We start from the raw sequence: 25,225 nt of genomic DNA, 5'->3' as shown, positions 1-25,225 counted from the left end.
ACCGCAGGAGAATCCGCAGAAAGAACTGACATGTCAATTCTTTCTGCGGATTGAAAACCGCAGATAATCCGCGCGGAAAATTCCGCACCGTCTGCACTGCGGTTTTTGATTCCCAAAGGGAATCATGGTACTGTACACCGCAGCAAAAACTGCTGCGGGTCCGCAGCGGCCAAAACCGCTGCGGAACCGCAGCAAAATCCGCAGCGTGTGCCCACAGCCTCACACCTCTTGCCATGTTAACCCTCAACACACCACACCGCCTCAACACACACTCCTCTCACCTTTCACCTCCACTCATGTCCACTCACTCTTTCACTCCACATACGTTCCTTTCTCTCACTCCGTTTCTCATACTCACACCGTCATCGTCGCTGCCCCGACATCTTCCTCCGCCGCCGCGATCCAGGATCCAGACGTTCTCCAGGCCGCCGACATGTTCTTGCGGGACGCCATCTTGGATTTCGTGAAGTCCCGCGATATTCAAGATGGCGTCGCCGCAACAACATGTCGCTGGCACGGGCGACATCGGGATCCAAAATGGCGTCGGCGTAATCTCGCGAGATTTCGCCGACGCCATCTTTTTGGATCCCGATGTCGGCGGCCTGGAGAACGTCTGGATCCTGGATCGCGGCGGCAGAGGAAGATGTCGGGGCAGCGATGACGGGATTTCGCCGATCCAAAATGGCGTCGCCGCAAGAACATGTCGCCGGCGTGGACGACATCGGGATCCAAAATGGCGTCGGCGTAATCTCGCGAGATTTCGCCGACGCCATCTTTTTGGATCCCGAGTCGTCCACGCCAGCGACATGTTCTTGCGGCGATGCCATCTTGAATCTCGCGGGATTTCACGAAATCCAAGATGGCGTCGCCGCAAGAACATGTCGGCGGCCTGGAGAACGTCTGGATCCAGGATCGCGGCGGCGGAGGAAGATGTCGGGGCAGCGACGATGACGGTGTGAGTATGAGAAACGGAGTGAGAGAAAGGAACGTATGTGGAGTGAAAGAGTGAGTGGACATGAGTGGAGGTGAAAGGTGAGAGGAGTGTGTGTTGAGGCGGTGTGGTGTGTTGAGGGTTAACGTGCGTGTGTGTGTGGTGATGTCACCGGTTACAACTGGACGGAAGTTGTTACAACCGGAAGCTGGTTAGGGCATTTATTATTATAGATGTGCATGTAAATAGATAGAAGTTGCTCCTAAGGGGTATGCTATAAAGTAGCCATACACATGAATGCCATTGTGCTTAAATAAAGTCAAAATTAGGCCAATAAGTGCATAAATATGCTGATAGTAAATGCATAGCCAAAATACATATGTGTAAGATATAATAATGAAACAACTCCAAAAGGATGCAATGAAACTCAAAATCTCTACCACAGGGATAAGCCAGAGATAAATAAATACTTGGGCTGCCAGCGATTAATATGCGCATGTGCAAGAGAAGTAGTATAAGTCCCAGAAAAAATCCTCAGGCTAGTGACAGAAAAAGTACACAGAGATGTAATCAATGCATGTTTACCTTGGGGTGTGGGCAAGAAGACCCCGACGTGCGTTTCACGGTAGCTTTATCAAGGGGCATGTACATATTTACATAAAAGCTGTTCGCCCTAGGGTGCGGTTACTTGTTTGTCATGTCCCCCATTGTCACATGTTTAATGCTTTTATGAAATGATTTTTATGAATAATCATGTTTCAATAAAGATTGATTTTTTAGACATAGCTTCCTCTTTGCTCGTGTTGGATGTTTACATTCATAAGTCACATGCTTAGTGAAAGGAAGTTCACCTGTGTGCAATTTAAGTGTCACATGGTCTCTCAGTATGTACACATCTTTTCTGAAAGAACACAGAGGCTGCAACACCATGAAGCAAGAGGCACCACTAACCAAACAACACCATGAAGACCAAGGAGATCTCCAAACAAGTCAGGGACCAACTTGTTGAGAAGTACAAGTCAGGGTTGGGTTGGGTTATAAAAAAAATCCCAATCTCTGATGATCCCCCAGAGCACCATCAAATTCATTATCACCAAATGGAAAGAACATGGTACCCACAACAAATCTGCCAAGAGAGGGCCGCCCACCAAAACTCTCAGCCCGGGCAAGGAGGGCATTAATCAGAGAGGCAGCACAGAGACCAAAAGAAACCCTGGAAGAGCTGCAGAGTTCGCAAGCAGAGACTGGAGTTCATATGTCCACAGTAAGCCGCAACATAGTGGTGGCAGCAGCATGCTGTGGGGATGTTTTTCACCAGCAGGGACAGGAAAAATGGTTCAAGTTGAAGGGAAGATGGATGGTGTGAAATACAGGGATATTCTTGTGCAAAACCTGTTTCAGTCTGTCAGTGATTTGAGACTAGGACGAAGGTTCACCTTCTAACAAGACAATGACCCAAATCATACTGACACTCGAGTGGTTTAAGGGGAAACATGTAAATGTTTTAGAGTGGCCTAGTCAAAGCCCAGACCTTAATCCAATTGAGAATCTGTGGTCAGACTTGAAGATTGCTGTACACCAGAGGAAACTATCTAACTTGAAAGACCAGTTTTGCCTTGAGCAATGGGCAAAAATTGTAATGGCAAGACGTGTAATGCTCATAGAGACTTATCCAAAGCTATTTGCAGCTGTAGTTGCTGCAAAAGGAGGCTCAAAAAAGTACTAACTTAAGGGGAGGAATAGTTACAGTTGTGGCCAAAAGTATTGACACCCCTGCAATTTCGTCAGAAAATACTCAGTTTCTTCCTGAAAATTATTGCAAACACAAATTCTTTGGTATTATTATCTTCATTTAATTTGTCTTAAATGAAAAAACACAAAAAGAATTGTCCTAAAGCCAAATTGGATATAATTCCACACCAAACATAAAAAAGAGGGTGGACAAAAGTATTGGCACTGTTCGAAAAATCATGTGATGCTTCTCTAATTTGTGTAATTAACAGCAACTGTAACTTACCTATGGTACCTAACAGGTGTTGGCAATAACTAAATCACACTTGCAGCCAGTTGACATGGATTAAAGTTGACTCAACCTCTGTACTGTGTCCTTGTGTGTACCACATTGAGCATGGAGAAATGAAAGAAGACCAAAGAACTGTCTGAGGACTTGAGAAACCAAATTGTGAGGAAGCATGAGCAATCTCAAGGCTACAAGTCCATCTCCAAAGACCTGAATGTTCCTGTGCCTACCGTGCGCAGTGTCATCAAGAAGTTTAAAGCCCATGGCACTGTGGCTAACCTCCCTAGATGTGGACGGAAAAGAAAAATTGACAAGAGATTTCAACGCAAGATTGTACGGATGTTGGATAAAGAACCTCGACTAACATCCAAACAAGTTCAAGCTGCCCTGCTGTCCGAGGGTACAACAGTGTCAACCCGTACTATCCGTCGGCGTGTGAATGAAAAGGGACTGTATGGTAGGAGACCCAGGAAGACCCCACTTCTTTCCCCGAGACATAAAAAAGCCAGGCTGGAGTTTGCCAAAACTTACCTGAAAAAGCCTAAAACGTTTTGGAAGAATGTTCTCTGGTCAGATGAGACAAAAGTAGAGCTTTTTGGGCAAAGGCATCAACATAGCGTTTACAGGAGAAAAAAAGGCATTCAAAGAAAAAAACACGGTCCCTACAGTCAAACATGGCGGAGGTTCCCTGATGTTTTGGGGTTGCTTTGCTGCCTCTGGCACTGGACTGCTTGACCGTGTGCATGGCATTATGAAGTCCGAAGACTACCAACAAATTTTGCAGCATAATGTAGGGCCCAGTGTGAGAAAGCTGGGTCTCCCTCAGAGGTCATGGGTCTTCCAGCTGGACAATGACCCAAAACAAACTTCAAAAAGCACTAGAAAATGGTTTAAGAGAAAGCACTGGAGACTTCTAAGGTGGCCAGCAATGAGTCCAGACCTGAATCCCATAGAACACCTGTGGAGAGATCTAAAAATGGCAGTTTGGAGAAGGAACCCTTCTAATATCAGGGACCTGGAGCAGTTTGCCAAAGAAGAATGGTCTAAAATTCCAGCAGAGCATTGTAAGAAACTCATTGATGGTTACCGGAAGCGGTTGGTTGCAGTTATTTTGGCTAAAGGTTGTGCAACCAAGTATTAGGCTGAGGGTGCCAATACTTTTGCCTGGCCCATTTTTGGAGTTTTGTGTGAAATGATCAATGTTTTGCTTTTTGCTTCATTCTCTTTTGTGTTTTTTCATTTAAGACAAATTAAATGAAGATATTAATACCAAATAATTTGTGATTGCAATCATTTTCAGGAAGAAACTGAGTATTATCTGACAAAATTGCAGGGTTTTCAATACTTTTGGCCACAACTGTATGCACACTGATGTTTTATTTATTTTGTCCTTTTTGCCACAACCCAGCTTTAATGCTACAGTCCTTATTAACAAGTCTCCTTTACTTACTCAGCTTTCCATTTCTTCCACTACTGGATCTCCCGCTCGGACCCTTTCCCAGTCCAAATTTCTCAGTCCTGCTAAGGCCCATTATCTTCTATGTTACAAGTTCAAGGTTTTATGGCTAGGTGTCCTCTCCTTGGACCCAACTGTGGAAGGTCACTCTGTTTCTTTTGTCACTTTTCCTCAGGGTCATGCAATCCCACCTTTTTCAGTCTTCTCTCATTTAGTGCCGCCCTTCCTTGTGTTACTGCTCACCTTGCACACACACCAGACCCTATGTGCCTTCCCAACAGGAAGAAGTCACTTTCCCTAAGACTAGCGCATCCCAATATGGGTTAGTCCCAAACATTAACTCCTCTTAGCCTATAGTCAATTATCTACATACTGTATTACAGTAAACATTACTACACATATTACTAACGCATTACTCTATTTATATCGCATAACATTATTTACAAAAAGATGCACAACATAGTACACATAAAGTGATTGTTGTTTTCAGGGGTAGGATGATGACCGCAGTGGTCCACCATCCTTACATTCCTCCTCTCCTCAAGCATTCGAACTTCTAGAAGACACCAATGCACAACACAAATAAAATAAATAACTTATAAAAGTTAGCTTCTCTTGCAGAGAGCAAGTGGTGTCCTTCCCTCTTTTTGGTTAGCATGGACTCGGTCCTACTGGATTTGGACCCCGGAAATAAGAGATTAAGTTCTGTATAAACAGAAGCCCCCAGGCCAACAAAACAGTGGCCCCAATAATTTATGGACACTGTACATCCACCTTTAACCCAGTTGGGACATCGGGTCATCCATCCTCACTCCTGCAAACATTGGTCCTTGTGGCATGAACACAGTCCATGTGGGGCAAAGTCCATGGCAAAAAATGTAGAACTCTCTCGCAGCTCAAAGGTCCTCAACCCAGCAGGGGTATAAACAAGGGGGCAAATCAAAATTTTGGTTGTCTAGGTAGGCCAACAGCAAGGAGTCCCAGATGGATTTATTTTATAGAAGTAGCATCCATGGGATGTGTTTTGTATTTATGTTATATTAGTGTTACATGCTAAATTGTTCCTTAGCGTAGGGTATGTTCCCACAGGGTATTTCCACTTTAGCCAAAATGCCAAAAATAATGTGGTTAAAGAGTAACTGTCATTTTAATTTTAGCTTCATAAATCAATATGTTCATATTTGTACTATTTCTTAGATAAATTTGCTTCTTTCATTCTCAGTTCATTGGTGAAATCTTAATAATGAGAAAACCTGTCTTCACTGAATTAGATAGAAGATGACAGTCAGTGCTTTCAAAATTCTATGGAGGTAGGAGCTAAAGGCAGACACAGAAGTTCTTCTTAAAGTTCTTCTGAAACAACAGTTTCAGTTCTCTGTAGAACTATGAGCACCAAAATCATCTCCAATTTTACAAATGCGAAAATCTGTTTTCACTGAAGACAGATGTTACACGCAAATTGAGAATTTTGAGAATGAATGATCAGCCCTAGAGGAGAAAAAAGCACATTTCTCTAATAAGATACTTTTCAATATTTCATATTGTCATTTGCACTATTGATTTATGAATAAATAAATAAAATGATGGTGGTGGTTACTCTTTAAGACTCACATTTCTTTCTTTGGATTGCAAAGGATGAAATTTAGTGTGATATGTTCAGTATAAATTGACAGGATTGGCAGTGTTCAAACTTTGGTCAATTTACTCTTCAGATATTCTTACTAGAGTGTGTATTTTTAAAATCACATACACATTTCTGGTACTTTAAAAATACGAGTCTACTGTAAGGCCTAGTGGCTAGTGTGAAAATTTTCAAGATCTCTCTGCATGTTTGGTGTATATTATATATTGTAGCAAGGCCAGTTAGGTGAGGGTTAGGTCCTAGCACTGCAAGTCTTGATTAGGAGTGCACGTGCAGTCTGTTGCTGAGAACCAGGAAAAGGGTTCAGTTTGTGTTGTTGCTTGTGAGTCAGTGAGTCTGCTGGATGTTGAAGCAGAGGCAAGTGTGCTGCTGGTGAATGACCAGCCAAGATTTGAGCTGCAGTTGGGAGAGAGAAAAATGAGGCTCTCTCAGAATAGAGTGACTGGGGAGTCAGGTGAGGAGCTAAGAAGTCTTTGGTCCTAGAGAGAAAAGAGACCATTTAATCGTGGACAGTCTGCTAGAATGTGGGAACTGGTGGGATCTCATACTGACCTGTGTGTGGGTGGACGTATACCTGCCGGAGTATTGACCTGCCGTATGTACTGTACTTTTCAGCTGTGTCTACTTTTGTGCCGGAAGGCAGCTGTTTTGTGTTGTGAATGCTGTGTAATGTCTACCTGAGTGAATTGCTGCAGTATATATTATATATATATATATATATATATATATATATATATATACAGACGCTTCTCACAAAATTAGAATATCATCAAAAACAGAATGGTAGAATTAGAGCTAAACCTGGCCATAAACATAAGATAGCTGTCTGCAAATGTTCATCCAACAGATATATGGTATCTTAAAAAATCCCCAAACACAGAAACACTGGTAGCTCTGCTTATCTATGCTGAAAACAAAAAGATCATTTTGTTAAAATTTAAACTGTCCAACACTTCTCTTCCCCAGGATCATCTGTTCGAGGAGAATTGGACTGATGGTTGCCCAGTCTTGACAAAATCATCAGGTTTCAGATTACTTTTATCTAACCAGGGCTAGTTTTTGACAGTGTGGCCCCAAGTAAGAATTAAAAGTGGCACCTCAAATGCATTGTGCGCACAAAAATATTTAAAGTGCATCTAATGAACTGATTTATTTTTTTTAACTTCATTTATTAAACCATAGACAGGGTATACTAATGAGCTGATTTAAGACCATTAAACAAGCAAATCTTGTGGTGCTGGTTTACCGACCTCTTAATATAGGGTGATGAAAAATGATAGTGACAGAACAATCGCTAATAGCTTGCTTTATCCCCTAACTGTATCACATTATTGGCTGTACATTTCCTTTTTACATGGTAGCAATGTTATTTTTGCGATTTTTGTTACCGCATAAATGATCCACCCACCTGATGAATGAGCATTTTGTAAATAATGCTATGAGATGTGAGGAGGAGGATGGTGAATACAGAGCCTCCACTGTGAGGGCTGCATGATCTCACAACGGCCATCCGGGTCAGATTTCTGAAAATGGATGGTTTCCGCTGGGGGTATGTGGTATGTGTGGTTTGTGAGGGCTTTGCCGAACTGTGATGAAGAGCGGAAAGGTACTGGGAGAAGGCCATCAAGGTCAGCCATCCTGGAGCCTCAATCACGGAATACTAAAGAATATCCTCACAGGCTCATGGGTCAGTTCTCATTCAGGTGATGGCCAGGGCATTCGTCAATCTCCACACTTACATAACTATCAGTGACAGGGGATGAGCCCCACCCAGGACGGGTATTTGGGGATATGGGATCACCACCAGGTTCTCCAGGAGAAGAATAGGAAAGGATCTTCCCAAGATAAATGGAGTCAAATGCTGAAGACCTTGTAAAAACTGTACATTTGTCAAGATCAGTTTGAAGCGTTGGGAGGTCAAATATTTCAGCGGGTCTAAGACCCTTTCCCTGAAAATTAGACCTACCCTTAAAATAAGCCCTAGTTACAGTCAAGGCCAGCGTGAGGGGGTGAACTGAGCCATTGCCAAGGGCCTCCACTTTCTTTCGGGTCCCCTTCGTTGCTGAGGCTCAATCAGCAGTGTCCGATGGCCGGAGACCTCGCAAAGCAACCCGGTAGCTGGAGCACTTGACCAACTGTGCGCGCTCGGAAACCCACCAAAGCAGCCCGGCATGTCACTGCAGCCGCGGGGACTGATCAGCCTCAGCAGGAAATTAGAGCTGCACTGGGTTTAGGGGTTGCCAATTCAGCACATTCTAAGGCTCCAGCGGTTACAACTACCGTACTGCAGCAATTACTACCAGAGCAGATAATAAGGGTCGGACAAGGGGGATAATACGGGATGGGGGAGCATATAGCTCATCCTCTTCTTCACAAGAAGAAGTAGCTGCAGCAATGTTGGAACCGACGTTACAGGGGATTAACCCATCGGGTCCACAGCAAATAGGGGAACCGGCAGGGATCAGGGGGAATGGTCTTGAGGGTTCCACGATAGCCCAGCAACATGTGTTCCCAACTAGGGGGGCTGTATCTCAATCCAATCAGCCTTTTAACCCAACTACCATCAGCCAATTAAGGGGGAGGATCACCTTTCCCTACCTTTCCAGCAATATTGAGTTCTGCACAACCCCAAATGACGGATGGACAATTAGCAACATCGCATTTAGTAACAAGAGAACAACAGGGTAACTTGGCAATATTATTGTTGCTGAGTGTCGGCGTTAATATCCCTATACAAAGTGCTGGTACCATGGCTAAAGTTGCAGAACAGGGTGTGGGAAACCGCTCCGCGTGCAGCATCTCTTCATCCTCCTCAGAAGGGTATTGTAGACTGTGGGATAGGCGTCGCGGGAGACGTAGTAGTCGACGCTGTTCCCACAGATCGAGATCCAGTTGTCGTAGTTGGTCGGTGCTCCAGGTCGTCACGTTGGCGGTCCCCGTCTTTGTCAGAGGATTCGTCAGAAAAATCACATAGGAGGGAATCCTTGAGTCATAGATCGAGAAGACGTGCCGAGCAGCGGGAGATGGAAAATGAGGCATCATAGGATATAAGCCAACAGCTGTCTGGCCCACAAGTTGGTGAGTGCCCTTATGTCGGGGCCTGGTGTGGAGATAGGATAAGCATGGGCACAGTTGATACAGCCAATACTTGTATACGGTCTGTCTCCACCCCCGCACCCAGAAATTTATAAGGATGGCCTTTTTTGTGGAGTGCTACCCTTAGGGTCACATCTAGACATCAGCACAAAGGAGCAAATTTGGGCCAATGAATTCATTGATATATGGTCGCTCGTATCTACCGAACAACATTCAATTGACAAGGAGCGTCGAGCAGGGGATAAGGTATACGAACGGAAGCCCAAAGTAGCCAAAACCATTAATAACTGGTTTCAGGCATTCGCTGTGTTGGGATGCATTATGGGTGAAAAACATCCGGAGAGTTGTTCCGAATTATTTATTTATTTGGACAATATTTACAATTCTTACAAGGCACACAGGGGATCAGCCTGGTGGAAATACAATGAGGATTTCCACCACCGCCTATCCGTTAACCCACAATTGGGCTGGGGGGTCAATGCCACAGACTAATGGTTACGACTGATGATGGCCCAGAGGAACACGCAACCATTTCACGGAACAGACGCTGGATCTATCACCAATGCAGGTTCAGCAGCGGTTCGGAAACCAGGCATGTGCTGGCTCTTTAACAAGGGTCATTGCAAATTCTATGGACTTTGCAAATACAAAGACAAGTGCTCTGTCTGCGGCGGTGCTCATGCTGCGGCAAGATGCACGCGACCACCTTAAGGAACATCCAGCCCCAAGACTGCCGCACAGAGTGAACCTTGTGACCCTGGTGAACGTGGAAAAAATGGGGCCCTGGATAGACAAATACCCCAATAAGCCAGCAGCGGTGCAGATTCGGGACGGTTTTTCCTTAGGTCTTTTCATCCCGTTCGTTTTTTTGAAGTTCCCTCTTTGGCCCGTAATTTAAAATCAGCAAAGGAATTGCCGGAGATTTTGGGCGATAAATTAGATAAGGAGATAAAATTAGGAAGATTTCGGGGCCCGTTCAATGACCGCCCAATTACAAATTTGCGAGTTTCCTCTTTGGGTATTGTCTCTGTCGTGATCCAGGCTGGATCTGACAAGGTAAATGGATAAGTGAACTTTTTATTCCTTTGGCTAGGTGCCAAACTGGGTTGATTGCCCCCGGTGGCCATTAGAATAATTACACGTGGTGTTGTTCATTCTAAGTTGCCCCGGTGGTGGTGAGCGGTAGTGCACTTTAGTTTCTTTGGTTTTAAGTGCACGTGATTAGGTAACAGGTGTGAATGCTCTATAAATGAGTGTCAGGTGTATCATTCACTGTTGGTGATATTGTGTGTTAGTCATTCACAAGGAAGCCTGGGTGAATGAAGGAGCTGAACTTGAGTCCTGCGCAGCCCAGCCAGAGGGGACGAGTGGCAGCTAGGTGGTCTGCAAGAAGGGCTGGCATGGTGTGGTGGAGTCACAGTTTACGGTGTTGGCAGGAAGTGCTTGCATGGCTTGGTGGAGTGACGACTATGGAGAGAGTTGCACTCAGCAAGCGGGACTTGGTTGCTGAGAGCTGGGCTCAAGCATGCTGGACTTCTTGGGCAGGAGCTGAGCTCATCTTTGGGAGTCTGGACAGCTGCATCTGGTGGTGGACTCTGCTCCAAGGCTGCACTATGGTGAAGGATCCAGTTATGGTGATGGATCCGGGTGGAGGAGAAGATGCACACAGGTGGTGGGCTCTGTTGCTAGGAGTGTACGCAACAGAGCAAAGCTAAGTGGTGTTTCCCCTGTTTTGTCATATTTCCTCATGTGTGTTTTAGTGCAGTGGTGGGATTAGTTTCCGCACCGATCAATTCCCTTATGAGGGTTTAGGTCAGGACGAGCTAGGGTTTTTAGGTTCCTGTTGCGCGCCCGGTGCAGAACCGGCATAAGGAACGTTAGGAGTGCAGGGACACTGGCTCAGGGGAGCTCAGGAGGTCTCCTCTTCCCTTTTCCCTATCGCAGGGCCCACCATTGTTAATGTTTCCCAGGTTCCCCCTTTATTATTTAAATTCACCTTACTGGAGGCGGGGTTTCCAGACTTGTATATACGTGTAATGTCTAAATTTGCCAGTTGGAGGCGGTGTATCCAGCTGCATGTCTTATTATTTAAATTCGCCCCACTGGAGGCGGTGTATCCAGGGTCACGTGTGTCATATGGGTTCGCCTTGCGGTACTCGCTGCGTCCAGACACGTGACCGTGACAGTCTCCAAGAAAGAGCCGGGCAAATACCGGCTGATTCATCATCTGTCCTACCCAACAGATCGGTCTGTGAATGACGTAAAACCAAGGGACGACGCTTCGGTGAAGTATACACTCGCTGGCCACTTTATTAGGTACACCTGTCCAACTGTGTGTTAAGACTTAATTTCTAATCAGCCAATCACATGGCGGCAACTCAGTGCATTTAGGCATGTAGACATGGTCAAGACAATCTCCTGCAGTTCAAACCGAGCATCAGTATGGGGAAGAAAGGTGATTTGAGTGCCTTTGAACGTGGCATGATTGTTGGTGCCAGAAGGGCTGGTCTGAGAATTTCAGAAACTGCTGATCTACTGGGATTTTCACGCACAACCATCTCTAGGGTTTACAGAGAATGGTCCGAAAAAGAAAAAAAATCCAGTGAGCGGCAGTTCTGTGGCCGGAAATGCCATGTTGATGCCAGAGGTCAGAGGAGAATGGGCAGACTGGTTCGAGCTGATAGAAAGGCAACAGTGACTCAAATTGCCACCCGTTACAACCAAGGTAGGCAGAAGAGCATCTCTGAACGCACAGTGCGTCGAACTTTGAGGCAGATGGGCTACAGCAGCAGAAGACCACACTGGGTACCACTCCTCTCAGCTAAGAACAGGAAACTGAGGCTACAATTTGCACAAGCTCATCGAAATTGGACAGTAGAAGATTGGAAAAACGTTGCCTGGTCTGATGAGTCTCGATTTCTGCTGCGACATTCGGATGGTAGGGTCAGAATTTGGCGTAAACAACATGAAAGCATGGATCCATCCTGCCTTGTATCAACGGTTCAGGCTGGTGGTGGTGGTGTCATGGTGTGGGGAATTTTTTCTGGGCACTCTTTGGGCCCCTTGGTACCAATTGAGCATCGTTGCAACGCCACAGCCTACCTGAGTATTGTTGCTGACCATGTCCATCCCTTTATGACCACAATGTACCCAACATCTGATGGCTACTTTCAGCAGGATAATGCGCCATGTCATAAAGCTCGAATCATCTCAGATTGGTTTCTTGAACATGACAATGAGTTCACTGTACTCAAATGGCCTCCTCAGTCACCAGATCTCAATCCAATAGAGCATCTTTGGGATGTGGTGGAACGGGAGATTCGCATCAGGGATGTGCAGCCGACAAATCTGCGCCAACTGTGTGATGCCATCATGTCAATATGGTCCAAAATCTCTGAGGAATGCTTCCAGCACCTTGTTGAATCTCTGCCACGAAGAATTGAGGCAGTTCTGAAGGCAAAAGGGGGTCCAACCCCTTACTAGCATGGTGTACCTAATAAAGTGGCCAGTGAGTGTATGTCCTTTGACAGGGCTGTGGAAATGGTGAGGAAGGCTGGAAAAGGAGGCCTCATGGCCAAGTCGGACACTGAGTCAGCATTCAGACTCCTACCAGTACACCCAGATTGTTATCATCTCCTGAGTGCGATGTTTAAAGGGTGTTACTACTACGATACATATATGCTGTTCATATATGCTATATACCTCAGTCTGTGTCCCATATGTGCTGTATACCTCAGTCTGTGTCCCAAATGTGTTGCATACCTCAGGCTGTGTCCCATATGTGTTGTATACCTCAGGCTGTGTCCCATATGTGCTGTATACCTCAGTCTGTGTCCCATATGTACTGTATACCTCAGGCTGTGTCCCATATATGCTGTATACCTCAGTCTGTGTCCCATACATGCTGTATACCTCAGTCTGTGTCTTATACAGTGGGGCAAAAAAGTATTTAGTCAGTCAGCAATAGTGCAAGTTCCACCACTTAAAAAGATGAGAGGCATCTGTAATTTACATCATAGGTAGACCTCAACTATGGGAGACAAACTGAGAAAAAAAAATCCAGAAAATCACATTGTCTGTTTTTTTTTTCATTTTATTTGCATATTATGGTGGAAAATAAGTATTTGGTCAGAAACAAAATTTCATCTCAATACTTTGTGATATATCCTTTGTTGGCAATGACAGAGGTCAAACGTTTTCTGTAAGTCTTCACAAGATTTTCACACACTGTTGTTGGTATGTTGGCCCATTCCTCCATGCAGATCTCCTCTAGAGCAGTGATGTTTTTGGCTTTTCGCTTGGCAACACGGACTTTCAACTCCCTCCAAAGGTTTTCTATAGGGTTGAGATCTGGAGAATGGCTAGGCCACTCCAGGACCTTGAAATGCTTCTTACGAAGCCACTCCTTCGTTGCCCTGGCAGTGTGCTTTGGATCATTGTCATGTTGAAAGACCCAGCCACGTTTCATATTCAATGCCCTTGCTGATGGAAGGAGGTTTGCACTCAAAATCTCACGATACATGGCCCCATTCATTCTTTCATGTACCCGGATCAGTCGTCCTGGCCCCTTTGCAGAGAAACAGCCCCAAAGCATGATGTTTCCACCACCATGCTTTACAGTAGGTATGGTGTTTGATGGATGCAACTCAGTATTCTTTTTCCTCCAAACACGACAAGTTGTGTTTCTACCAAACAGTTCCAGTTTGGTTTCATCAGACCATAGGACATTCTCCCAAAACTCCCCTGGATCATCCAAATGCTCTCTAGCAAACTTCAGACGGGCCCGGACATGTACAGGCTTAAGCAGTGGGACACGTCTGGCACTGCAGGATCTGAGTCCATGGTGGCGTAGTGTGTTACTTATGGTAGGCCTTGTTACATTGGTCCCAGCTCTCTGCAGTTCATTCACTAGGTCCCCCCGCGTGGTTCTGGGATTTTTGCTCACCGTTCTTGTGATCATTCTGACCCCATGGGGTGGGATTTTGTGTGGAGCACCAGATCGAGGGAGATTATCAGTGGTCTTGTATGTCTTCCATTTTCTAATTATTGCTCCCACAGTTGATTTCTTCACTCCAAGCTGGTTGGCTATTGCAGATTCAGTCTTCCCAGCCTGGTGCAGGGCTACAATTTTGTTTCTGGTGTCCTTTGACAGCTCTTTGGTCTTCACCATAGTGGAGTTTGGAGTCAGACTGTTTGAGGGTGTGCACAGGTGTCTTTTTATACTGATAACAAGTTTAAACAGGTGCCATTACTACAGGTAATGAGTGGAGGAAAGAGGAGACTCTTAAAGAAGAAGTTACAGGTCTGTGAGAGCCAGAAATCTTGATTGCTTGTTTCTGACCAAATACTTATTTTCCACCATAATATGCAAATAAAATGAAAAAAAAACAGACAATGTGATTTTCTGGATTTTTTTTTCTCAGTTTGTCTCCCATAGTTGAGGTCTACCTATGATGTAAATTACAGACGCCTCTCATCTTTTTAAGTGGTGGAACTTGCACTATTGCTGACTGACTAAATACTTTTTTGCCCCACTGTATGTGCTGTACCTCAGACGGCATTCCCAGTGTCAGGCTGTGTCCCATATGTTCTGTATACCTCAGTCTGTGTCCCATATGTGCTATACACCTCAGGCTGTGTCCCATATATGCTGTATACCTCAGTCTGTGTCCCATATGTGCTGTATACTTCATGCTGTGTCCCATATGTGCTGTGTCCCATATGTGCTGCAGGTTGTGTCCCATTCATGCTGTATACCTCAGGCTGTGTCCCATATGTGCGGTATACCTCAGTCTGTGTCCCATACCTGCTGTATACCTCAGTCTGTATCCCATTTGTGCTGTATACCTCAGGCTCAGTGTCCCATATATGCTGTATACTTCAGGCTCAGTGTCCCATATATCATGCATACCCCAGGCAGTGTCCCATTTCTGCTGTATACCTCAGGCTGCATCCCATGCGTGCTGTATTCCTCGGGCTGCGTCCCATATGTGCTGTATACCTCAGTCTGTGTCCTTTATGTGCTGTATACCTCAGTCTGTACACAACCAGAGGCAAAGAAGACATACACAAACAGCAGAGATCACCATGAAAACAGTCACAAATTTATTTCTTAGAACACACAAAGCACAAAAAGATACTAAAAACATTTAAAATATACAGTGGTTAATAACCATAAGCTGTATATATGGGAGCAAACACAAGCCCTATACAAAATCTGCTAATTATGCACAGAATGTCACATACAGCATGTCCACAATATATACCATTATAATAAGAAGAGGTCTTGTGTTAAAGTACAGGAGAAATTCCTAGTTGTAAATACGATTTGTATACACAAGAAATACAAAAAAATGACCTATACAAATATACTGCAGAGTATTTTTACACCAGAGTGTGAGCCTAAATTCCTTGCTGCAGCCAATGATAATATGCAGATAAAGTGTACAAAATTGCTGAAGCAAAGAATCACAGCTATAGATAGTGGGGATAGGGTTAAAGGGAATCTGTCACCCCTTTTTTGAGATATCATATAATGATATCATTCAATTGTGTGTCACATAAGGATTGTCTTAGTACTTTTGCTTCCCCCTGACCCCGCACCTTTCATGCATAAATACCTTTTTTATATCGGTTCAGATGTATGTAAACTGCTGCTGTCCGGTCCGCTGGGGGGGCTTATTCAACTGCTCCCCCCCCCCCTGTCTTGCTCTACACATTTCTTCTTGTGTAGAGCAAGACAGGGAGGGGGGGAGCAGGTGAATAAGCCCCCCCAGCGGACCGGACCGTGGCAGTTTACATACATCTGAACCGATATAAAAAAGGTATTTATGCATGAAAGGTGCGGGGTCAGGGGGAAGCAAAAGTACTAAGAGAATCCTTATGTGACACACAATTGAATGATATCATTATATGATATCTCAAAAAAGGGGTGACAGATTCCCTTTAAGGCACCAAATAACAGTCCATTAGAGTGGAGGTTGGAACACCAACCAGTATCCAATAAATAAATCCATATACCAAAGGGTAAAAAATAGCGCCAGTAGCAAGAAAATTAGCAATCCTTCCTAGAATACTTTACCACCCCAGCAAGCTGAAATAGGAGATACTCATTCAGTATAGGTAGCCATTATGCATAGATTAGTATGGAGGGGCATAGTGTCGCTCCCATAACCCGACGCGTATCGTCTCCGTCGTGACTTCATCAGGGGTAGAAGAGAATGGTAGTGCTTGTGAGTCCGTTCAGTTTTAATATCCCTAAGAGATTAGTTAAATCAACACAGCTGTTAAGACTCACCGCATGGAGACTGCACATGATTCCGGCGTTTAGCCACCAAGCAGGAAGTAGCAAGGGCGCATGAGCAGAAGCAGTATCCTCGATACAGAGGGCGCTAGGTGTTTGCCCTCAGGGCGCATATCTGTGAGCCCCACACTAAGTGCCGAGAGAGTATCTTGTGTGTTCTAAGAAATAAATTTGTGACTGTTTTCATGGTGATCCCTGCTGTTTGTGTATGTCTTCTTTGCCTCTGGTTGTGTACTATTTAATTAAGACATACGGTGGTTGGATCCCTCTCTGTTGGTTTGACTTCTTGATGGTGCCCTCCGTGTTTTTGTAATACAATAGTGTGTCTTGTTGGTGGTCTCTTGATAGACCATTATTTCTGGAGTGTTGGCACATCACTATATGGTGACATACCCTTCATTTGGAAATCACCTTAAATTATTACAGCATTCTGAATATGGATTTCACAGCGAGAGAATCAGCATGGAGTAAATGTGCACAGGGTGTATTTGAATCTGGTCCAGCTACCAGCACTTCTTCTTGTGATAAAGATGCAGACTTCCAGACATTGTCTCAGGAAGCCATTAACCTACACAAATCCCTGACAAGGGTTTGGTGGAATGTAAGGAGTCTTGAGGAATACAAAAGGGTGGGTCTGGTACCCAGTGGACTGCGGGTCCAGATTTTTCCTGCGTGGAAGGTCTCGGGGGATTTTCGGAAAACCTGGGTGACCGGGCTTATTAAATGCTCCACAATTCTCATAGATCTGCTCATTGAACATGACCAAACCCTTTTGTGTAAAATCAAAGAAAATATCAAAAATTGTGAAGATAAGATCAAGAAATTTGATACAGAAACCTTGGTCAATCCCTTTTATCAAAAACTCAAAAGTACCATAGATCAATTTGAAAAGGAGATTATTAATGGGAAGAAAAATAAATTTAATCGTGATTCATCAGATTTTAAGAAAAATCAAGCACATAAATGGACTCACCATGGTAACAGACGGTACACTATGATGGACTTGAAAAGTACCAATGTCAATAATGGCACAGGTGACCCTACTTCGAGATACGAATTATCGTTAAGCGATTTTTTGTCCTCAGAACCCAGCGACATAGAAGAGGGAGGAGGGGGAGACGGAAGAAATATAGCCACAAAGAGAAAAGGCAGGAATCACAGGAATTAGTCCCCGTTACACCAGAGGGAAACCAGATACAATCGGAGACGTTAAACCCCCATCCTCCCATAGGTATGTCTCCTCCCATGGGTAATCTTCAAATTTTGAATCTCTCTTCCTATGCCCTCTCGGACATTGAAATCTCTGTATTGACTAGAGGCCTAACTTTTGCCCCTACAAATCCACTGAATAAGTTTATTTTGGTAAAAGACTTGTATTTGTTTTGTCGACAGATGACTTTTAAACTTTTGTATCATCAGCCATCTTAAGTTGACTCACTCCCGGACAATGAGAAGCAAGTTTTCCGTGATCTACTGGAACTCCTGCAAGAGAATGAATGCCCTCCTGACAACAGAAAATTTATGAGAAGATCTCCTTCACAGGCATCACCCTCATTATCATTATTTCCGGTAGTACAGATATTTTTCGATAGTGTCTGTAGAGACATAGATAAGCTTAGATTGGATAAAAACAGGCAAAATAACTTAAATTTTGAAGAAAAAAAGGCCTTAAAGAAACTACGGGATAACAATGAATTTATCATAAGAGAAGCTGATAAAGGTGGCAATATCGTGCTCTGGCCCCATGATATATACACTAATGAAGTGTTTAAACATCTGAATAACACTAATCACTATTTAACTCTACCTTCAGATCCCACCAGTATTTTCAAGGATAAAATGGACCTGCTGATACGGAGAGCATTTGAAAACAACATTCTAAACAAAAAAGAGGTTGACTTTCTGACCACCCACCATCCGGTTGTACCCACATTTTACATCTTACCAAAGGTGCATAAGTCACTAAGTCACCCACCAAAGCTCCAGGTAGACCAATAGTGTCAGGAATTGGGGGCCTGATGGAGCACCCTTGTATCTATATTGATCATTTTCTTCAACCCTTGGCCTCTTCTTTCGATTCTTTTATTAGGGACTCAGCGCACCTCATGTCTTTCCTGGAGGCGCTCTCCATCCCCAAAGATACCACTCTAGTTGGTTTAGATGTGGAATCGCTCTATACTAATATCGCACATGACCATGGAATAGAAGCTGTTTGCTTCTTTCTTGACAAGCAAACCTTGGTGGATGGTGAGCATAACATATTCCTTTTAGAACTGTTGTATTTTATATTGGATAAAAACTATTTCACCTTCAACAGGAAGTTCTATAGGCAGATTTCAGGAACAATTATGGGGGCAAGGTGCGCACCCTCATATGCGAATCCTTTTTTGGGTTGGTGGGAGGAGCAAGTGGTATCTAGACACCCATGTTTTTCGGAGAAAGTATTCGCTTGAAGATGCGATATAGACTATGTTCTATTGATTTGGACAGGCACTTTGGATGAATGCAAACAGTTCATTGGAGACCTGAATAATAATTTGTTGAATATTAAATTAACTTCTACATTTTCAGAGATCTCCCTGGACTTTCTGGATATCAAGCTTACGATCCAAGGAGATAGGATCAAGTCCTGTCTTTACCGAAAGGCCACTGCAACCAACAGTCTCCTTCACTACGACAGCTTTCACCCAAGGCATCTAAGAAATGGGATACCAAAAGGTCAGTTTCTTAGACTCCGTAGAAACTGTAGTTCTCGAGACGATTTTCGTCTTCTTTCCACTGACCTCACCTCCCGCTTTACAAGTAGAAATTATCCGAGAAAGATAGTGTCTAGAGCTTTTCAACATGCTAATAGCATTGAAAGATCTAATCTACTTCAGAAACAGACATGGGATACGAGGAGGGACCTTGCCATAATCACGATATATAACAACCAATGGATGGACATCCACAAAATTCTCTTTAAAAATTGGAACATCTTGCTGAGTGAACCTAGACTTTCAAATTACATCTCCTCTACTCCCAAAATGGTGGCCAGACGGGCACAAAATTTGAAAGATCAATTATGCCATAGTCATTATCAGAGACCTAGACCCCATATGGGGAGGGGGACAAGAATTTATGGCACTTATGCATGTGGTGGATGTAATGTATGTCAATACATGATCGCACAGGATGGCTACTCCATCCCCACAGTGCAATCTCCAATAAGACCTAAATTCTTTTTTAATTGCAGGTCTAGAAATATGGTATATTTGTTGATTTGTGGATGTCCGAAACCATATGTGGGTCTAACCACCCAGGAGCTAAGAAGACGCACTCAACAAAATCTATCTAATATTTCCACTGCTAAGAAGGACAGAGAGAAAAATAAAGCAATTTCATCTGTGGCGGCCCATTTTTTGGACATACATGGTAGTAGTACCAAAGGACTAAAGGTTATGTGTCTTGAACCAGTCAACATTAACATCAGGGGAGGAAATATGACCCTCAAGTTACTAAGATGTGAATCCAAATGGATATATGATCTACGGAGCCTTGCCCCTTTGGGCTTAAACGAAGAGCTATTGTTTTCAGGCTTTTATAAGCAACTATAATGGAGTTGTTCACGAATGGTTACTGTAATTCTTTTTCCGGCCCTCTTTGTGTGTGTGCTTTTTCTTAGTATTGTGTTAATTTAATTATGTCTATTAGGAGGGGTTTGATATTCATTCTATGGAAAATCCTGTTTGTTGGATTAATGTACCCTTCTTCAACTACATGTTGCTTTATGAAAATAGATTTTTAAGTATTGAGTCAGTCTACTTCCTGTAATTGGGTTGGCACCAAATACAGCTCCTAGTATTCATAGTGACTTGTTCACTAAACATTATGGTTTGTGACTCTGTTGTGTGTCCACTCATTCTATACAGATCTTTTTGGTCAGTGGACACTTTTTTATGGGTTTCTCCACCAATATATAGTATGCAATGTGATGGAGATACCTAGCCTCCTCTTCAATCTCCTTTTTGAGACTTGCCCCCATTCTACATCATAGAGATGCGATTGTATTTTCCACTGCTTCTTATTCAGGGTTGGTTGGCATCAAATACAGTCCCCATATGGGTATTCCTTTTTTATAGGCAGAGTCTTCCTTTTTTTTTATAGGCGGAGTCTTCACCAGACTGTACTTTCTCTCTGCTATATGTGATCCTCTATAGGCAAGTACTGTGTTATCCCTAATCCACTTTTTGTGGACGGGATTACATTAGTATTGACAGTTTGGCATCTTTTGATGTGAGTGGTGGTATTAAAAGTTCCTTGTGGATTTTTTATCCATCAGGACTATTCCTTTGCTTATATGTTTCCCTCCCCTCCTTGGGAACATCGGTTTGTAACTATGTATTGAATTTGGGCAATTTTTCAAATGGTAATTAACATTCTTGGCCTACAAGGGTAGGGGTGACACCTCCCCTTATTATATATATTTCCATCTGACTACCTGTGTGATTCTCTGATTACTTTAGAGACTGTGTCATTGACTCAACCTTTTTTCAATTGATGGTTGATCTACTTTGGAATCTTTCAGAGATTCTTCTTTTTCATGATATCCTTTGTTCTGAAGGTAGATACAGTTGTATCACAAACTTGTGTATATTTATCGACTCGACTAACATGTGTAATTCCAAGGGTCACTAGGCCATTCATATGTAACAACTGGTATCTATGTCTCGCCATATGACAGTGGGACACTGGTTGAGGCCTAATTTGTATTCCTGTGACCAGGGTTTCGGTGTCCACACTGACTATCAATATGTACAAATATTCGTTTTATGCTGTTCTGATATTGGTATTTTTGTGATCAGTGTTATCATATTCTTACTGAGTATTAACATATGCAAAAAGTCTTTCGTCTAATATTGGACAAATTTTAATTTGATGTTGCTTTGTCCTTGGAACTTTCATTCCCAGTGCTTCAATGACCTTATTGACTATTTATATGTGTTAGTCCTTTTTTCCAACATGATATTAACATCTATTTTTGGTGATTTCTCTGTAACCATGTTTAGAGGCATCTTAGTCGTGTGGTATTTTTATATTATCCATTTGGTGAGGTACTCTCATTAAATAACTATTGGTAGATTAATTCACCAATAGTGATTTATAGTTGTACTCTAGGCCATTTTGTTACTACCTTCCAAATATTAGGATCTCTTGTTATCTTAGACGGGCCCACAGTGGGAGTATTTGCTTCTATCAAATGAAAACACACCAGAGATTTGCCTCTTATAGTAATTTAATGTGGTGTCTATATGTCTATATAAATGTAATAAATTGCTCATATTCATATTGAACTTACTTAAGCATTGTTATATGTGGCGTATTATTCTATATATAGACTGCTATAAATGGAAACTATACATATCTGTTTTTCATAGAGATATCCTGGCATAAGGTCCTTGTCAGACAGATCATGTGACTATACTGAAAGTAGTGTCTATATAAATGCAACAAATCGCTTTTATCTTTATTGAACTTATTTGAACACTGCTATACTTTGTATATTTATTTTTCTATATATAAACCGCTGCAACAGGAGAAAATATACTGAATTGTCTATCACTGTGTTATCCTGGTGCAAGGACCTTCTCCAACAGATCATGTGACCTTACTGAAAGCAGGGACAGGACCTTCTAAACTGATTACGCAAGCGTGGTTGCATACTCTCTCGGCACTAAAGGCCCTTTTACATTTAGCGATGCACCAGCGATCCAACCAGCGATCCGACCCGGTCAGGATCGCTGGTGCATCGCTAAATGATCGCTAGTGAGCTTTCATACAGAAAGATCTCACAGCGATGCAGCAGCGACGCAGCGGACGATACTTACCATTCACACACAGCGATCCTGCGTCCTCCCGCCCGCGTCCACGCGTCGCTCGTCGTCACAGCAGGAAGTCTCAGCAGGAAGCGCCCGACGAGAAATGGAGCAGGACATTCTCGCGCGATCAGCGATGGACAGCGGGGGAGCCGGTCGCTGGTAAGTATCACACATAGCGATATCGCTAGCAATATCGCTATAACGTCACAAAACCAGTGACGTTTTAGCGATATTGCTAGCGATATCGCTTAGTGTAAAACCCCCTTTAGTGTGGGGCTCACAGATATGCGCCCTGAGGGCAAACACCTAGCGCCCTCTGTATCTAGGCTACTGCTTCTGCTCATGCGCCCTTGCTACTTCCTGCTTGGTGGCTAAACGCCGGAATCATGTGCAGTCTCCATGCGGTGAGTCTTAACAGCTGTGTTGATTTAACTAATCTCTTAGGGATATTAAAACTGAACGGACTCACAAGCACTACCATTCTCTTCTACCCCTGATGAAGTCACGACGGTGACGATACGCGTCGGGTTATGGGAGCGACACTATGCCCCTCCATACTAATCTATGCATAATGGCTACCTATACTGAATGAGTATCTCCTATTTCAGCTTGCTGGGGTGGTAAAGTATTCTAGGAAGGGTTGCTAATTTTCTTGCTACTAGCGCTATTTTTTATACTTTGGTATATTGATTTATTTATTGGATACTGGTTGGTGTTCCAACCTCCACCCTAATGGACTGTTATTTGGTGCCTTAACCCTATCCCCACTATCTATAGCTGTGATTCTTTGCTTCAGCAATTTTGTACACTTTATCTGCATATTATCATTGGCTGCAGCAAGGAAATTAGGCTCACACTCTGGTGTAAAAATACTCTGCAGTATATTTGTATAGGTCATTTTTTTGTATTTCTTGTGTATACAAATCGTATTTACAACTAGGAATTTCTCCTGTACTTTAACACAAGACCTCTTCTTATTATAATGGTAAATATTGTGAACATGCTGTATGTCACATTCTGTGCATAATTAGCGGATTTTGTATAGGGCTTGTGTTTGCTCCCATATATACAGCTTATGGTTATTAACCACTGTATATTTTAAATGTTTTTAGTATCTTTTTGTGCTTTGTGTGTTCTAAGAAATTAATTTGTGACGGTTTTCATGGTGATCCCTGCTGTTTGTGTATGTCTTCTTTGCCTCTGGTTGTGTACTATTTAATTAAGACATACGGTGGTTGGATCCCTCTCTATTGGTTTGACTTCTTGATGGTGCCCTCCGTGTTTTTGTAATACAATACTATACCTCAGGCTGTGTTCCATGCATGCTGTATTCCTCGGGCTGCATCCCATATGTGCTGTATACCTCATTCTGTATCCCTTATGTGCTGTATACCTCATTCTGTATCCCTTATGTGCTGTATACCTCATTCTGTATCCCTTATGTGCTGTATACCTCAGTCTGTATCCCTTATGTGCTGTATACCTCAGTCTGTATCCCTTATGTGCTGTATACCTCAGGCGGTGTCCCTTATGTGCTGTATACCTCATTCTGTATCCCTTATGTGCTGTATACCTCATTCTGTATCCCTTATGTGCTGTATACCTCATTCTGTATCCCTTATGTGCTGTATACCTCAGTCTGTATCCCTTATGTGCTGTATACCTCAGGCGGTGTCCCTTATGTGCTGTATACCTCAGGCGGTGTCCCTTATGTGCTGTATACCTCAGGCGGTGTCCCTTACGTGCTGCATACCTCAGGCGGTGTCCCTTATATGCTGTATACCTCAGGCGGTGTCCCTTATGTGCTGTATGTGCTGTTATGGGCCAGATGTTTCACACAGTTTTAATGTGGAAATATTGTATATCAATACTGTTTGGTAAAGATACACAAGATAAAATTTTGTTTGACAAAATAATTCCACGTCTTTTATAGTGTTTGCTACTGTATATGGTAGCTCAACTTTTCTTGCGATTCTAGACCCAGACTATGGTATGAGAGTGCAGCAATATGTGGAAACACTAATACTATAGATGAATTTATAGTGGCATTGAGACTAAAAGATGTAGACCAGCTCTTCTTCAAAGTCGGTCACGGTTTTGGTGTGTTTTCATGAAGCCATATCTTATGTGTCACTTGAATGATGTTTGTGCTCAGTAATGTAGAGAAGAATAGTCTAACAGTTCCTTGGGGCTCACCTCCTGGATGTTCCTCTTAGCTCGACTGTCAGATGGATGCATGACCGTCCCCATCACTTTCACATTGCCACAGACAACTAGGGCTTCATCTGGTGTGTCAGTGTTAATTCCTACTCGACCGTGAGACACCACTGTCTCTGGGACATGCCCTCTCTGCCACAGGACATCATTATCATTCTCAAACTGCCCAGGGTTCGATGCCTAAAATACAAAGCAATATTTTTCAAAATGTATAACTACTTGGTGTTTAACATAATGATGCAGCCGGTCTTGTGTAACTATGGTATATACTTACAGACTAATCCAAGGACAAGATATTACAGGAATTACTATTATAGCACACAGTTTTCATATTAATTCAGGAGCTAAATATACATATATGCACTTATAATACATATTAATGAAAACTATGTTTCTATATTCAGACTACGCTCATAAAATAAGAAATAAGCTACTGTGGAAATAGTCTTGACAAAAAATGGAACCATTTTGTTTGTACAGCTTGTATGCAGATCTTTATGTTTCCATGGTGACTGACTGCACGCTGAGTCAGACTACACAGTTTTTGTAGTCTGTAACCATGGAGAATAAACCTCTATGATAAAATAACCCATTTTCAAATATTATGAGCAAAAGCATATGCCGTTCTTAACTGCAACACATCACAAAATTTTGGTACCTTAAACTACAAGCATGCCGTGATACTGGGGGGAAATAAAGAAC

At 43.1% G+C, this 25,225-nt stretch overlaps 1 protein-coding gene across 5 annotated transcripts in view; it reads right to left on the bottom strand.

Moving 5' to 3' along the window:
• Positions 1 to 25,225, bottom strand: part of MYRFL (myelin regulatory factor like) — a 266,624-nt gene that overhangs the window by 142,997 nt on the left and 98,402 nt on the right. For all 5 annotated transcript variants that reach the window (XM_073555517.1, XM_073555518.1, XM_073555519.1 and 2 more), the window contains one exon: positions 24,503 to 24,703. In XM_073555517.1, coding sequence (XP_073411618.1) covers positions 24,503 to 24,703 — 201 coding nt within the window. The remainder of the gene's footprint in view (positions 1 to 24,502; positions 24,704 to 25,225) is intronic.

The sequence above is a fragment of the Dendrobates tinctorius genome, unplaced genomic scaffold, assembly GCF_039654945.1.
Source record: "Dendrobates tinctorius isolate UK_male_01 unplaced genomic scaffold, ASM3965494v1 ptg000224l, whole genome shotgun sequence".
NCBI lineage: Eukaryota > Metazoa > Chordata > Amphibia > Anura > Dendrobatidae > Dendrobates > Dendrobates tinctorius.
The sequence above is the reverse complement of the archived record's forward strand: the minus strand, read 5'-3'. Positions and strand labels throughout refer to the sequence as shown.